The sequence below is a fragment of the Sapajus apella genome, unplaced genomic scaffold (genome assembly GCF_009761245.1).
Source record: "Sapajus apella isolate SASKATOON/1434 unplaced genomic scaffold, GSC_monkey_1.0 scaffold10, whole genome shotgun sequence".
Taxonomy (NCBI): Eukaryota; Metazoa; Chordata; class Mammalia; order Primates; family Cebidae; genus Sapajus; species Sapajus apella.
In genome coordinates, this window is record NW_022436950.1 from 29,612,435 (window position 1) to 29,627,321 (window position 14,887).

At 37.3% G+C, this 14,887-nt stretch overlaps 1 protein-coding gene across 13 annotated transcripts in view; it reads right to left on the reverse strand.

Moving 5' to 3' along the window:
- UNC80 (unc-80 homolog, NALCN channel complex subunit) overlaps window positions 1–14,887 on the reverse strand; it is a 225,223-nt gene that overhangs the window by 197,910 nt on the left and 12,426 nt on the right. For all 13 annotated transcript variants that reach the window (XM_032278347.1, XM_032278345.1, XM_032278344.1 and 10 more), the window contains exons 5-7: window positions 12,413–12,536; window positions 9,217–9,290; window positions 5,564–5,703 (exon numbers count right to left, since the gene is read on the reverse strand). In XM_032278347.1, the coding sequence (XP_032134238.1) occupies window positions 5,564–5,703; window positions 9,217–9,290; window positions 12,413–12,536 (338 nt within the window). The remainder of the gene's footprint in view (window positions 1–5,563; window positions 5,704–9,216; window positions 9,291–12,412; window positions 12,537–14,887) is intronic.

Here is a 14,887-nt window from a genome sequence, read left to right on the forward strand (position 1 = left end):
ACCCAATATCCCTTCATGTTAAAAATTCTCAATACCTAGGCATTGATGAAACATACCTCAAAATTTATGACAAACCCATAGCCAGTATCCTATTGTTTATGACAAACCCATAGCCAGTTTGAATGGGCAAAAGCTGGAAGCATTCCCTTTGAAAACCAGTACAAGACAAGGATGACCTCCCTCACCACTCCAATTCAACATAGTATTGGAAGTTCTGGCCAGGGCAATCAGGCAAGAGGAATAAATAAAGGGTATTCAAATAGGAAGAGAGGGAGTCAAGTTGTCTAGGTTTGCAGATGACATGATTTCATATGTAGAAAACCCCATCATCTCAGCCCCAAAACTTCATGAACTGATAAGCAACTTCAGCAAAGTCTCAGGATACAAAATCAATTATACAAAAACCATAAGCATTCCTTTACACCAACAATGGGCAAGCAGAGAGCCAAATCATGAATGAACTCCCATTCACATTTGCTATGAAGAGAATAAAATACCTAGGAATACAACTAACAAAGGATGCGAAAGACCTCTTCAAGGAGAACTACAAACCACTGCTCAGGGAAATAAGAGAGGACACAACAAATGGGAAAACATTCCATCTTCCTGGATAGGAAGAATCAGTATTGTGAAAATGGCCATACTGCCCAAAGTAATTTATAGATTCAATGCTATTCCCATCAAACTACCATTGACGTTCTTCACAAAATTAGAAAAACACTTATTTTATTATTTTAAAATAAAATAATAAATTTAAAATAAATTAAATTTAAAATTTATTTTAAATTTTTTATGGTATCAAAGAAGTATCAAAGAAAATCTGTATAGCCAAGATGATCTTAAGCAAAAAGAACAAAGCTGGAGGCATCATGCTACCTGACTTCCAGCTATACTATCAGGCAGCATGGTACTGTTACCAAAACAGACATATAACACAATGGAGCAGAACAGAGACCTCAGAAATACCACCACACATCTAAAACCATGTGATCTTCAACAAACCTGACAAAAACAAGGAATAGGGAAAGGATCTCTTATTTAGTAAATGATGCTGGGAAAACTGGCTAGCCATATACAGAAAACTGAAACTGGACTCCTTCCTTACACGTTATAAAAAAATTAACTCAAGGTGGATTAAAGACTTAAATGCAAAACCCCAAACCATAAAAACCCTAAAAGAAAACCTAGGCAATGCCATTCAGGACACAGACATGGGCAAAAGCTTCATGACTAAAATGCCAAAAGCAATTGCAACAAAAGCCAAAATTGACAAATGGGATCTAATTTAAACTAAAGAGCTTCTGCACAGCAAAAGAAACTATCATCAGAGTGAACAGGCAACCTACAGAATGGGAGAAAACTTTTGCAATCTACCTGTATGACAAAGGTCTAATATCCACAATTTACAAGAAAGTTAAACATATTTACAAGAAGAAAACAAAAAAAGTCCATCAAAAAGTGGGCAAAGGATATGAACAGGCATTGCTCAAAAGAAGACATATGCAGCCAACAAAAATATGAAAAAAGCGCAACCTTATTTATCATTAGAGAAATGCAAATCAAAACTACAATGAGATACCATCTCACACCAGTCAGAATGGTGATTATTAAAGAGTCAGGAAACAATATATGCTGATGATGCTGTGGAGAAATAGGAATGCTTTTACACTGTTTGTGGGAATGTAAATTAGTTCAACCATTGTGGAAGACAGTATGGTGATTCCTCAAAGATCTAGAACCAGAAATGCCATTTGACCAAGCAATCCCATTACTGGCTATATACCCAAAGGAATATAAATCATTCTATTATGAAGACACATGCACACATATGTTTACTACAGCACTATTTACAATAGCAAAGACATGGAACCAATCCAAATGCCCATCAATGATAGACTGGTTAAAGAAAATGTGATACATATGTACCATGGAATACTATGCAGCCATAACAAGAAAAGAGATCACGTGCTTTGCAGGGACATGGATGAAGCTGGAAGCCACCATCCTCAGCAAACTAACACAGGAACAGAAAACCAAATACCATATGTTCTCACTCGTAAGTGGGAGTTGAACACTGAGAACATATGGACATACAGAGAGGAACAATAAACACCAGGGCCTGTTGTGGGATGGGGGGTGAGGTGAGGGAACTTAGGGGATAGATCAATAGGTAGAGCAAACCATCATGGCACTCATGTACCTATGTAACAAACCTGCATATTCTTCACATGGGTCCCGTTTTATTCTTTTTAGAAGAAATAAATAAAAGAATATTATTTAACAATAAAGGAATGAATGCATATGTCTTCTTTTGAGCAGTGCCTGTTCATATCCTTTGCCCATACATGCTGTAATGTGACTAAATCTCAAAAACATTATGCTAGGTGAGAGAAGCCAGATGCAAAAGGCCACAGACTATATGAATCCATTTATATGAAATGTCTAGAAACACAATCCAATAGAAACAAAAAGTATATCAGTGGTTATCTTGGGCTGTGTGTAGGAATGGGAGTGACACAAGGGCTGGGCACAAGGAAAATTTTGGGGTGATGAAAATGTTCTTAAATTGGAGTAAAAGTCATTAAACTGTGTATTAGTTCATTTTCAAGCTGTTGATAAAGAAATACCTGAAACTGAGAACATAAAGAGGTTTAATTGGACTTATAGTTCCACATGGCTGGATGGCTGGGGAGGCCTCAGAATCATGGCAGGATGTGAAAATCACTTCTTACACGGTGGCAGCAAGAGAAAAACGAGGAAGAAGCAAAAGTAGAAACCAGTGATACACCCATCAGATCTCGTGAGACTTACTCACTATCATGAGAATAGCACGGGAAAGGCCAGCCCCCATGAATCAATACCTCCCCATGGGCTCCTCCTACAACACATGGGAATTCTGGGATATACAATTCAAGTTGAGATTTGGTGGGGACACAGCCAAACCACATCATTTCACCCCTGGCACCTCCGAGTTCTTTCAAAACCAACCATGCCTTCCCAATAGTTCCCCAAAGTCTTAACTCATTTCAGCATTAACCCAAAAGTCCACAGTCCAAAGTCTCATCTGAGACAAGTCCCTTTCACCTATGAGTCTGTAAAATAAATAGCAAGTTATTTACTTCTTAGATACAATGCAGATACAGGTATTGGTACAGGTACAGTACAGCTGTTCCAAATGAGAGAAACTGGAAATTGGCCAAAACAAAGGGGTTACAGGGGCCATGCAAGTCCAAAGTCCAGCAGAACAGTCAAACTTTAAAACTCCAAAATGATCTCCTTTAACCTGAAATCTCACATCCAGGTTATGCTGAGGGAAGAGGTGGGTTCCCACGGTCTTGGGCAGCTCTGTCCCTGTGGCTTTGCAGGGTACAGCCTCCCTCCTGGCTGCTTTCATGGGCTGATGTTGAGTGTCTGTGGCTTTTCCAGGTGCATGATCCAAGCCGTTGGTGAATCTACCATTCTGGTGTCTGAAGGAAGGTGGCCCTCTTCTCACAGCTCCCCCTGGCAGCACACTACTAGGGACTCGGTATGGGTTCTCTGACCCCACATTTCCCTCTGCACTACTCTAGCAGAGGTTCTCTACGAGGGTCCTGCACCTGCAGCAAACCTCTGCCTAGGCATCCAGGCGTTTCCATACATCTTCTGAAATAGGGTTGTATGGAACATCTAGGCAGGGTTCCCAAACCTCAATTCTTGACTTCTGTGTACCCATAGGCTCAACACCACGTGGAAGCTGCCAAGGTTTGGGGCTTCTGCCCTCTGAAGCCACATCTCAAGTTCTATGTTGGCCCTTTTCAGCCATAGCTGAAGCAGCAGGGACCCAGGGCACCAAGTCCGTAGGGTGCACACAGGACAAGGACCCCAGGCCCAGCCCAGGAAACCACTTTTTCCTCCTATACCTTCAGACCTGTAATGGGAGAGGCTGTTGTGAAGGTCTCTGACATGGCCTGGAGACATTTTCCTCATGGTCTTGGGGATTAATATTAGGCTCCTTGCTCCTTACTTAGGCAAATTTCTTCAGTTGGCTTGAATTTCTCCCCAGAAAATGGGTTTTTCTTTTCTATTGCATAATCAGGCTGCAACTTTTTTGAGCTTTTATGCTGTTTTCCTTTTAAAACTGAATGCCTTTAACAGTACCCAGATCACATCTTGAATGCTTTGCTGCTTAGAAATTTCCTCCTCCAGATACCCTAAACCATCTCTCCCAAGTTCAAAGTTCCACAAATCTCTAGGGCAGAGCCAAAATGCCACCAGTCTCTTTGCTAAAACATAACAAGAGTCACCTTTGCTCCAGTTCCCTACAAGTTCCTCATCTCCAACTGAGACCACCTCAGCTTGGTTTTATTGTCCATGTCATTATTAGCATTTTGAGCAAAGCCATTCAAGAAGTCTCCAGGAAGTTCCAAACTTTCCCACATTTTCCTGTCTTCTTCTGAGCCCTTCAAACAGTTCCAATATCTGCCTGTTACCCAGTTCCAAAGTCCCTTCCACACTTTTGGGTATCTTTTCAGCAACACCCCACTCTACTGGTACTAATTTACTATATTAGTTTGTTTTCATGTTGCTGATAAATACCCGAAACTGGGAACATAAAAAGGCTTAATTGGACTTACAGTTCCACATGGCTGGGAAGGCCTCAGGATCATAGTGGGAAGTGAAAGGCTTCTTACATGGTGGTGGCAAGAGGAAAATGAGGAAGAAGCACTATCTCACTATCATGAGGATAGCATGGGAAAGATGGGCCTCCATGATTCAATTACTTCCCCCGGGTCCCTCCCACAACATGTGGGAATTCTGGGAGATACAATTCAAGTCGAGATTTAGTGGAGACACAGCCAAACCATATCAAACTGTAAACTTAAAATAAGTTAATTTTATAGTATATAAGTTATACCTTAATAAAACTAGTCTTTAAAATGTACCTTTTAAAAATACTATATATTACAAGGCTATAATTGTATTTGAAAGTAGGGATACACAAACGGTCTTAGGAGCTCTTGCCCCATAGGTGTAGTATCAAAACTCCTGACTCTAGGTGTCCATAATTTCAACAGGGAGTAAGAAGAAGTAGACTAGTTCTTGTTTCTGGGGAAGGTGTTTGTGAGCAAATTCACCATGTACACCAAATAACAGGGGTAGGATTAGAATATTTACGAAGAATAGACTTTTAAATTCCTATGTAATTTAGAATCACTAATTTTAATACAAGGATCTAGTGGTATAAAATATCCTTATATATTAATTAAAACAGAGCATTTAACATCTCTGCAACATAATCTATTGACAGCATCACTTGGGTTCTGCACTTAAACATTTTAAGTAATATCTAATTCAGACATCTCATTAAATCAGAAGCATCTTTCTATTTTCACCCTAGTTTGTTTAAAAGAGTCATTTACAGCATATTTCTGCAATTATTAATTATATCTTGACCAAAAATATGTATCCACATATTATACAAATACATATTTTAAGGAACAGAGGCTATAAAAGTAGTTAAAAATACACATTTGATTTTTGGTGACCAGTGGCACATTTTGTTCCTAACATTGCAATCAGGTACCTGGAATGTGATGGGCCTCTTTCCTGGGAAGTTTGGGAGGACAGACTTCCATCAAAGGAGTTTCCTCGGTGGCAGCCCGAAACGGTGGCCTTGGGTGAGATGGAATCTGACTGGAATGTTTCACAAACCACTTGGAGTCCCTTTTGGAGGTAGAGACAGCAGATTAGGTTTTGCTTAGTTTTTTTCCTGTAGCTATATACTCTAGAATTAGCTACCATATTACATACATGGTTCCATAAATGGGATTTTTTCATCATAGTTGATTATGATATTATGGGCCAAGGGATTTTGACTTCATCTCAGAGAGAATAGAAACAGACTTCTAGGGATCATCTCTGTCATTTCAAGCATCAGGCAAAGTAATTTCATATATTTTATTTTATTTTTTTCTTAACTATTTTCTTTTTCATCTTCATATCCAGTATCTATAGGAGAGTTACACATCAAGATTTCATCATACCGAGGTGAACTGAATAGAAGCATGAGGCTAAAATGGAAGCACCAGGTTAGTAGGAACTAATCAAATTGAAGCCAGAACATGAGAATGGAAGTGCAAGGTTTCACTTTTTTCTTCATTCATCAGCGGAGAGATGCAATACACTTTTCTAATTGGACACAATGACCTTTATTCTGATTTATAAGTACACATTCAGCAGTTCTCTTACCAGGTAGCTTATTTTAACTACATTTAGCCAAGAAATGTAATTCTGCCCAAGTAATGTGAGATATTTTCCCATAGGCATTATAGATGAAATTCTTTACTAAAGTATAAAGACCCTCAACAGTCTATCATGGAAGGTTAGCCCTTACAATTTTAATTTTTACACACAAAATAAGGCATTATTCAATTATGATGGACAGAGAGACAAATACAGCTAGAAATTTGATTAATTAAGTCTTCTAAACTTGACCATAAAATTCTTTAGCATAAGTATACTATCTATGCCTCATGTTAGGTGATTTGAGAGATTTAAAAAATTAGATGAATCTGAACCTTAAACTCATGAACTTACAGGTAAATCTCGACAGGTATGTAAATGCCAGAGAAGCATGTCCAATAGAAATATAATGTAAGCCACAAACAGCCACATATCTGATTTTAAATTTTGTAGAGGCCACATTAAAAACAGTAAAAAGGAACAGGTGAAATTATTTTTAATAATATATTATTTTTAGCTCTTAATTATCATTTCAGCATAGAATCAATACAAAAATTATTGAGATGTTTACTTTTTTTTTTTTTTCAGACAGGGTCTCACTTACCCAGCCTAGGGTGCAGTGGTGTGATCTCAGCTCACTGTAACCTCCATGTCCCAGGCTCAGGTGATCCTCTCCACTTAGCCTCCCAAGTAGCTGGGACTACAGGCATGTGCAACCATGCCCCACTAATTTTGCTATTTTTAGTAGAGGTAGAGTTTCACCATGTTGCCCAGGCTGGTCTTGAACACCTGGGCTCAAGTGATCTGCCTGCCTCAGCCTCCCTAAGTGCTGGGATTACAGGTATGAGCCACCACACTGAGTCTACATTCTTTCTTATACTACATTTTCAAAATCTGATGTACATTTTACACTCTCAATTCAGACTAGCTGTATTTCAAGTATTCAATAGCCATGTGGGTCTAGAGGCTATCATATTGGACAGTGCAGGCTTAGACAAATTAGACAAGAGTTCAGGGGGAATTGAGATTTTAACTGGTCCTCAAAAGGATAAAATTTAGACAAAGGAAGGAGAAGATTCCAGTTACAATAAACAATCTAAGTAAAGATTTGGAGGCTACAATGAGCAGGCACTATAAGTTAGAGACAATAGTTAACTAACTGACTGATGGGGTAATCAGAGAGAGGGTCACTTAACAAAGGCGGTACCAGGTGGTAGGAGGCAGAAAAAACAGGGAGAGGAATTAGGTTTTGCAGTCAATAGCATCCACTATAGGTTTCTAAGGAGAAAGAGACATGATAAAAGGATGCTGCTTTGCACAAAATGCCTCATGTGGAATGGTGAGTTAATAAATAAATGACGTATTAGGAACATTAGGAATTAATAAGTGGTATTTATATGAAGAAGAAGAGTCTAGAAGTAGAAAATTCAATTAGGTAGGTCCAGCTGCAATTTAGTTATGAGGGCCTGAATTAGAGGATAATAGTGGGCATAAGGAATAAAGAAAACATCTGGGCAACATAACAAAAAGAAAACAATATGACTTAGAAGGAAATCAAATTGAGAGGATTAAGTAGAACATAATATGAGATGTACGTATTTCATTGTATCTAAGATGTCATTGTATCTAAGATTTATAAGACACACCATTATTTTATGTAACCTTAAGAAAAAAATACCCTGTTAATTAAACTAGGACATTTTACTTCTTATCATTGAGGATTTTTATTTTATACTTGCTGAAAGAGCTATTTTACACTTATTTAGGCATAGCTTTTTTATTATATTTCCATCCTGTGTTTATGTAAGAGGAAAGTATAAGTGAAATAAATTGGTGTAGGTATTCCTAAAACTTCACATTTAAAATTTTCAACCCAGAATTATTAATATTTGAGTTTTTCCAAAGAATAACCTCCTCTATATCAAGAGTGTTATTTCTTAAAATAGTGCTCCACTATTCCCTCTGACATATACTTATAATCCACTGACCCTGATGCTGCAAATTCAGATGCTGGAAATGACCAAATTCATGCTGCACAAGAATTACAACCATACCAAGGCAGCTACCAGTAGGGAGATTACAAAAGGCTGAAGAGTGTCAAGCATACTCAATTTCAAAGATGTTAAATGTGAAAAATATATACATCTTTCAGCATATAAATCACAGTGTCTGTACTTAGTAATTGCTCAGTAAATGATAGATGTAATAGGACTCCAAAATTTCCAGGTTGGAGGCTAAAAAGGGTGATGATATTCCTGGCAGTAATAACAGCTGGAAAGAGGACCCAATTTTGTTGTAAGGCAGCAAGTTTCACTTTGCACATGTTGAACTGAAAGTGAAAGCAGGTCGTTTAATGGCATAAGTTAATGGTAGTTTCGATTTCTATGTAGCTTTCAATTACTCTGGACTTCATTTCTTTTCTTGACCAAACGTGACAAATTTGCACTGAATTATATTCTGCATCTTATATCATATTTTGCATCTTCTGTTTTATATGGGTTAGTTTTGACCCCTCATTAAACTTTAGATTCCTTGAGGGGTAGGACTATCTTACACCTCCTTCCAACTCCCTCCTTCTGACCTCCAGCAGCAATATTCTGCCTACATCAGAGTTACTTAACAAACATCAGGGGATTCAATAATTGAGAGCAAGGTGATATGTTACTTAATCGGGATGTAATGATAACTAACACTTATTGAGTGTTACATGCAAGCCACTGAGATAAAGCACAACTCATTAAACACTAACCACTGAGATAAAACACTAGTCGTATATTGCCTTGTTTCAGCACCTCCATGCTTTTGGGAGATACAGAAAATTAATTTTCATACATGACTGATAAAAACCTGAGGCTGTTAAAAATTGCACATTCAGGAAGGAGGAATGGCTTCAAGCCTGGTAGTATGATTCTAGAATTCATGTCTTTCCCTTCACACTATGCTATGGCTAAGGACTTACTGCCTCCCTTCTTCTTATGATTATAATAAACTAACCTCTAAGTGTTCTGCGTCTTGATTTGGCGATTCACAGGACCGGCTTTGACTGTTGATAGGAGAACTTCTCTTGGCTGAAAAGATGGAAGAATTTCCATCGTTTTATAAGGTTATAAGTTCTTCTTATTTCATCAGTTCATTTCCTTTTCAGATAAAAAGCTATTTTAATAGAACTTTATTACTTTAAAAGAAGACTTTAACGCACATTGTAAGAGAAATTCAAATAACCAATTCAGAAATCTTAGTTTTTTTGGTTATCAATGTAGATATTCATCTCTTCAGTCTGACTCAGTAAGTTAAGGTGCTAAAAAGGTGGCAATACTAAAAATAATGAAAATAGTTAACAACTACTCAGCACCTAATATATGCCAAGTTCTCTAAGCATTTTACATATACAGTCATGCATCACTTAAGGACAAAGCTATGTTTTGGGAAATGTGTTGTTAGGCAATTTCATCAGTGTGCAAATATCATAGAGTTTACTTATACAAACCTAGGTGGTATAGCCACCTACAAATCTAGATTTGTATATGATATAGCCTAGGGCTTCTAGGCTACAAACCTGTACAGTATGTTACTTTATTGAATCCTGAAGGCAATTATAACACAATAGTATTTGTGTATATAAACACAGAAAATGTACAGTAAAAATACTATATGAAAGATAACAAATGATACACCCATATAGAGCACCTACCATGAAAGGAACTTGCAGGAGTGGGTGTTACTCTGGGTGAGTCAGAGAGCGAGTAGTGAGTGAACGTGAAGGCTTTGCTAAATCTATTTTTGAAAAGTTTTTCTCTTTAATAATAAATTAAGTTTAACTTACTATAACTTTTTAAATTTATAAACTTTTTAGTTTTTTAAACTTTTTGACTCTTGTCAAAACACTTAGCTTAGCTTAAAACACATCAGCTGCACAAAAATATTTAATTTCTTTACAGCCTTATTCTATAAGCTTTTTAATACAGTCATACATTTATAAATTTATTTTTTTACTTTTATTTTATATATTTTCATATTTTATACTTTTAATATATTTTATAGTATATATTACTATATATACTAATATATAATACGCACGGTATGTATTAAAAAGTATAAAAGTATGTTTTATGTTTTTTGTATGTTTATTTTATGCATTTATATATTTGTTTTACTTTTAAAACTTTTTTGTTTTAAAACAAGTGCAGCCACTGCTTACTCACTACATGCCAGGCATTCCTATTTTTCTGGTAAAAACAAGACACAGACAAACACATTAGCCTAGGCCTACACAGCATCAAGATCATGTGTATCACTGTCTTCCACCTTCATGTCTTGTCTCAAAGGAAGGTCTTCAGGGGCAGTAACACACATGGAATTGTCATCTTTTATGAAAACAATGCCTCCTTCTGGAACATCTCCTAAAGGACTTGCCTGAGATTGTTTTACAGTTAACTTTTTAAAAATAATAAAAACATATAGTAGAAGTAGAAGAAATATACTCTATCAATTAAAAGCATGCTAGAGTAAATACGTAAACCAGTTATATAGTTCTTAGTTATTATTATAAAGTATTATGTGCTGTATATAATTTTATGGGCTATACTTTTATAATAAACAGGCAGTGCAGTAGGACTGTTTACAACGGCATCACCACAAATACCTGAGTAATGCCTTGTGCTGTGTTACCATGGCTGCAAGACCACTAGGTGACAGTTTTTCAGCTCCATTATGATCTTATGGGACCACTGTTGTAGACACAGTCATTGACCAAAATGCTGTTACATGGCACAAAACTATAACTCATTTAACCCTTAAAATAACTCAATAATACTACCATATTATTAAGCCAATTTTACAGGGTTAGAAACTGAGGCACAGTGAGTTAAACTTTCCCAAAGTCACTTGACCCTTGCATGAAGTTTCTAACCCAGACTGACTTTAGAGTCTGTGCTTTAACTATTACATTAAGCTGTCCTGGAGGTAAAATTCAAATCAGTTACATCTTTACCTGAAGACCAGGAACAGTGGGAAACTAAGATGGCAATGTCTCATTCAAATTGTAAGTAAACTGCTGCTGAGACAGAAGGTGATTTATCAAGGTCACCATGTGCCATTGCTTTTTCTTCTAGTTATGCTGTCTAAGCTGAGTCTAATTTCCCCTCAGATGCTGGGCACTGCTTCAAGTCCACAGGCATCAGGCAGAGGGAAAAGAAACCCATTGTGAACATCATCCAGAAACAAATGGAGGTGAAGTAAATGGCCCAAGCACTTCCATGTAGGGATATGGTTTCTTAGTAGTTTTTATATACGTGCTAAATTATAGTTTATGTCTTAATAAAAAAGATTGTCCATTGTCTGCACAAAACCCTTATGAATTAAGCAAATTATATGTGTGTGTATGTGTGTGTGATATATTTTAAAAATATATATGTATGTATATATACGCTTCTGTAGATTTTCCACATAATTTATTTTTAAAAATTTTATTAATGCTAAAAATAGAGTTGGTAGTAGAAGACTAGAATTTATTAAGCACTTACTACAAAGCAGGCACTTAATGCAGTCTCATTTACTTCTTAGTAAAAAGCCCTATATGGTGGCATTATCACCTCAATTGTATCTAAATGGGAAAGTTAGGTTACATGCATAGTAAGAGAGAGATTTGGAGTGAAGTGTGAGCCTGCCATGAACTTTTCAATCCATCATGTTGTAGTCATTCTACAGTTCCACAATGAGACTATTTCATGAGACAATTCCTGAAGAGAAATGCTTTGATAGCAATAAAACACTAAGATGATTTTGTTAAGGAGACTACTCCATTTGCCATGATGATGATAACACAATAATAATTGCAGCTGCCACTTACTATGTCCCAGACATTCTTCTAAGCAGTTTAACATATATTAGCTCCATTCCTCATCACAATCTTGTAAGTAGTATTAATATGATATTTAAATTTCCATTTTACATGTGAGGAAGCTGAGGCACAGGAAGTCTAAATGAATTGCCCAAAGTTTGTAATAGAAAAATATGTGCTCTTGATTCAGAGTAGTTTCGCCTCATGTGAATAAGCCCTATATTATGACACTTAACTCCATGGAGGTATTTGCTTCTTTTTTACTTCTTAGGGCAAATCATCCCGTCACTCTAACTACTATGTGTGAGAGAATCTGTTAATACTGTCCCACTGAGTGTCCAAGCTACAAACCTGTGATGATGTTCCTGATGGGCTTTACCAGTGCAGTAAAGCCAGAGACTTCAGGCTGTCTGTGTTCCCACATGGGCTGCCATATAACAAGCCCACTGGCCAGGCGGAAGGTGAGGTCAGATTCCTGGTAAGGGGAGGGGGGGGAAAGAGAAGATCTATGTCCAATAACTGGTAGGTAACAACTGCTAAAAGAGACCAATCAATGCAAGGATTAACATCACTCACAAGGTTATTTTCAGAGTGGATTTATCTGCCAAACCTTCTCTCATCACTCAGATGAATGTTTCTAGAATAAACTAGTGACCCAAAGTTATCACTGTAATTACTATGAAAATCCCAATTGTCTGGTTTATCCAAAATTAATGACCAATCAAAACGTTTCTTTCAGCCAGTCATGGTGGCTCACGCCTGTAATCCCAACACTTTAGGAGGCTGAGGCTGGTGAATCACATGGTCAGGAGATAAAGACCATCCTGGCCAACATGGTGAAACCCTGTCGCTACTAAAAATACAAAAATTGGCTGGCCATGGTGGTGCGTGCCTGTAATCCCAGCTACTTGGGAGGCTGAGGCAGGCAAATTGCTTGAACAAGGGAGTTGGAGCTTGCAGTGAGCCGAGATTGCACCATTGCACTCCAGCCCGGCGGCAGAGTGAGACTCCATCTTAATGGTTATCATTATCATTCCTCTTAATTGTCCTTATTTCTCCCTCATAAGGCAAAACATTCAGACATTGGCTATTTTGACTTTCTATTTCCCAGTCCATATCTTTTCTTATATTTTATGGAGTCAGGTACATACATTTTGACACTTCATAGTGTATTATTTTGTAATGTTGTCTTGAAAACCTTTAATTTCTTAAGGACAAGGATAAATCAGGCACCCTCCTTCCCTCTCAGCCCTGAGCATCATCACAGTGTTTAATACAGCGTTAGGAACTGTGTGCACAACAGACACTCAATAAATACTTGCTGAATAGGGCTGACTTTGCGACCCATGCTCACTCATTTATCTGTGATTTAAAGTATCTTTTAAGAGTATATTATCTGCTTTCTCTTCACATCTTCACATTGCTTTGAGAGGCTGAGATGTTTAAAATGCAATATCATATTGTATAAGTATAAATATGTGACATTCTGAGATTATATCTTAAACACCTCAGTCTCTCAAACAATGTAAATATAGAAGCAGAGAATGTGATCACAGATTAATTAATACATCTGAGACCCAGGAACTCACTTAGAGCAATGATTTGCAACCCCAGCTTGCATATTATAATCACCAGGGGAGCTTTTAAATCTAAGAGGCCCAGGTATCACTTACCTCCCCTACTCAGACCCATTAAATTAGAATCCTGTGAGATTTTCTAAAGATCCCCCTGGTGATTCTCACACATAGCTGAGGTTGAAAACCATTGAGACAGAAGGAAAAGAACTTAGAAGCAACAGGAAAAATAAAAAAAAGAAAAGCAACTCTGTACATAGTGAAAAGAAACCTGAAGGTTAGACTGGGATTCTGACACTACTTGGCAACAGAGCTACTCAGTTACCACAATGGGAAAAAGTCTCTAGGATTCACTGCAGAAGTATTAGAAAAGCACATAAAGGATTTGGCTAAATTCATTCTGCATTTATTCTGTAAATATTTATACAGCACCTACCATATGCCTGGTGCTATTCTGGGTTCTAAATACAACAGTGAATAAGGCATACAAAAATCTCTGTTCATAGCGCAGGGAAGAAGTGAAGGGCTGTGTCAGCCAAAGTGTTGTCATTTTAGACCAGAAGGTCAGGTGAAGCCTTACTGAGAAAGTGACTTTTGAGTAAAGTTATGAATAAAATGAAGGCTGTATCATGTAACTATCTCCAGGAAAAGTATTCCATGAAAGAGGGTCAGCAAACACAAAGGCCCTAAGTGTACCTAGCATGTTCATAAGTAGCCAAGAGACAGTGTGGCCCGAGTCAAGTGAATGTGAGAAAAGTAGAAAAAAATAAAATTGGAGAAGTCCTTGAGTGCTAGATAGTGAACTGCCTGCTAGGTCATGATAAGGACTTTAGCAATTATTAAGATGAGAAGCCACTGTAAGGTTTTGAGTAGCAGAGTGACATGACTAGATGTATATTTTAATAGGTTCACTCAGGCTGTTGAGAATAGTTTGAGAAAGGGCAATGGTGAAAGAAGAGACTATTTCAGAAGCTATTGTTATCATCTAGGTGAAGGATGATTAGACGAGGGGTACTAGTAGAGGGCAAAATGCAAAGTGGTAGATTCTCAATGCATTTTGAAGATACAACTTAGAGAATTTGCTAGTAGTCTGACAGTGGAGTGTGAGAAAAAGATGTCAAGGATTTTTGGCTTTGCAATTAAGAAAGATAGGTAAGATGAAGGAGGAGCAGGTTTGGGGATTTCAGAACCCTAGTTTTAGACATGAGATACCTGTTGAACATTAAGCTAGAGATACTAAGTAAGGAGTTAG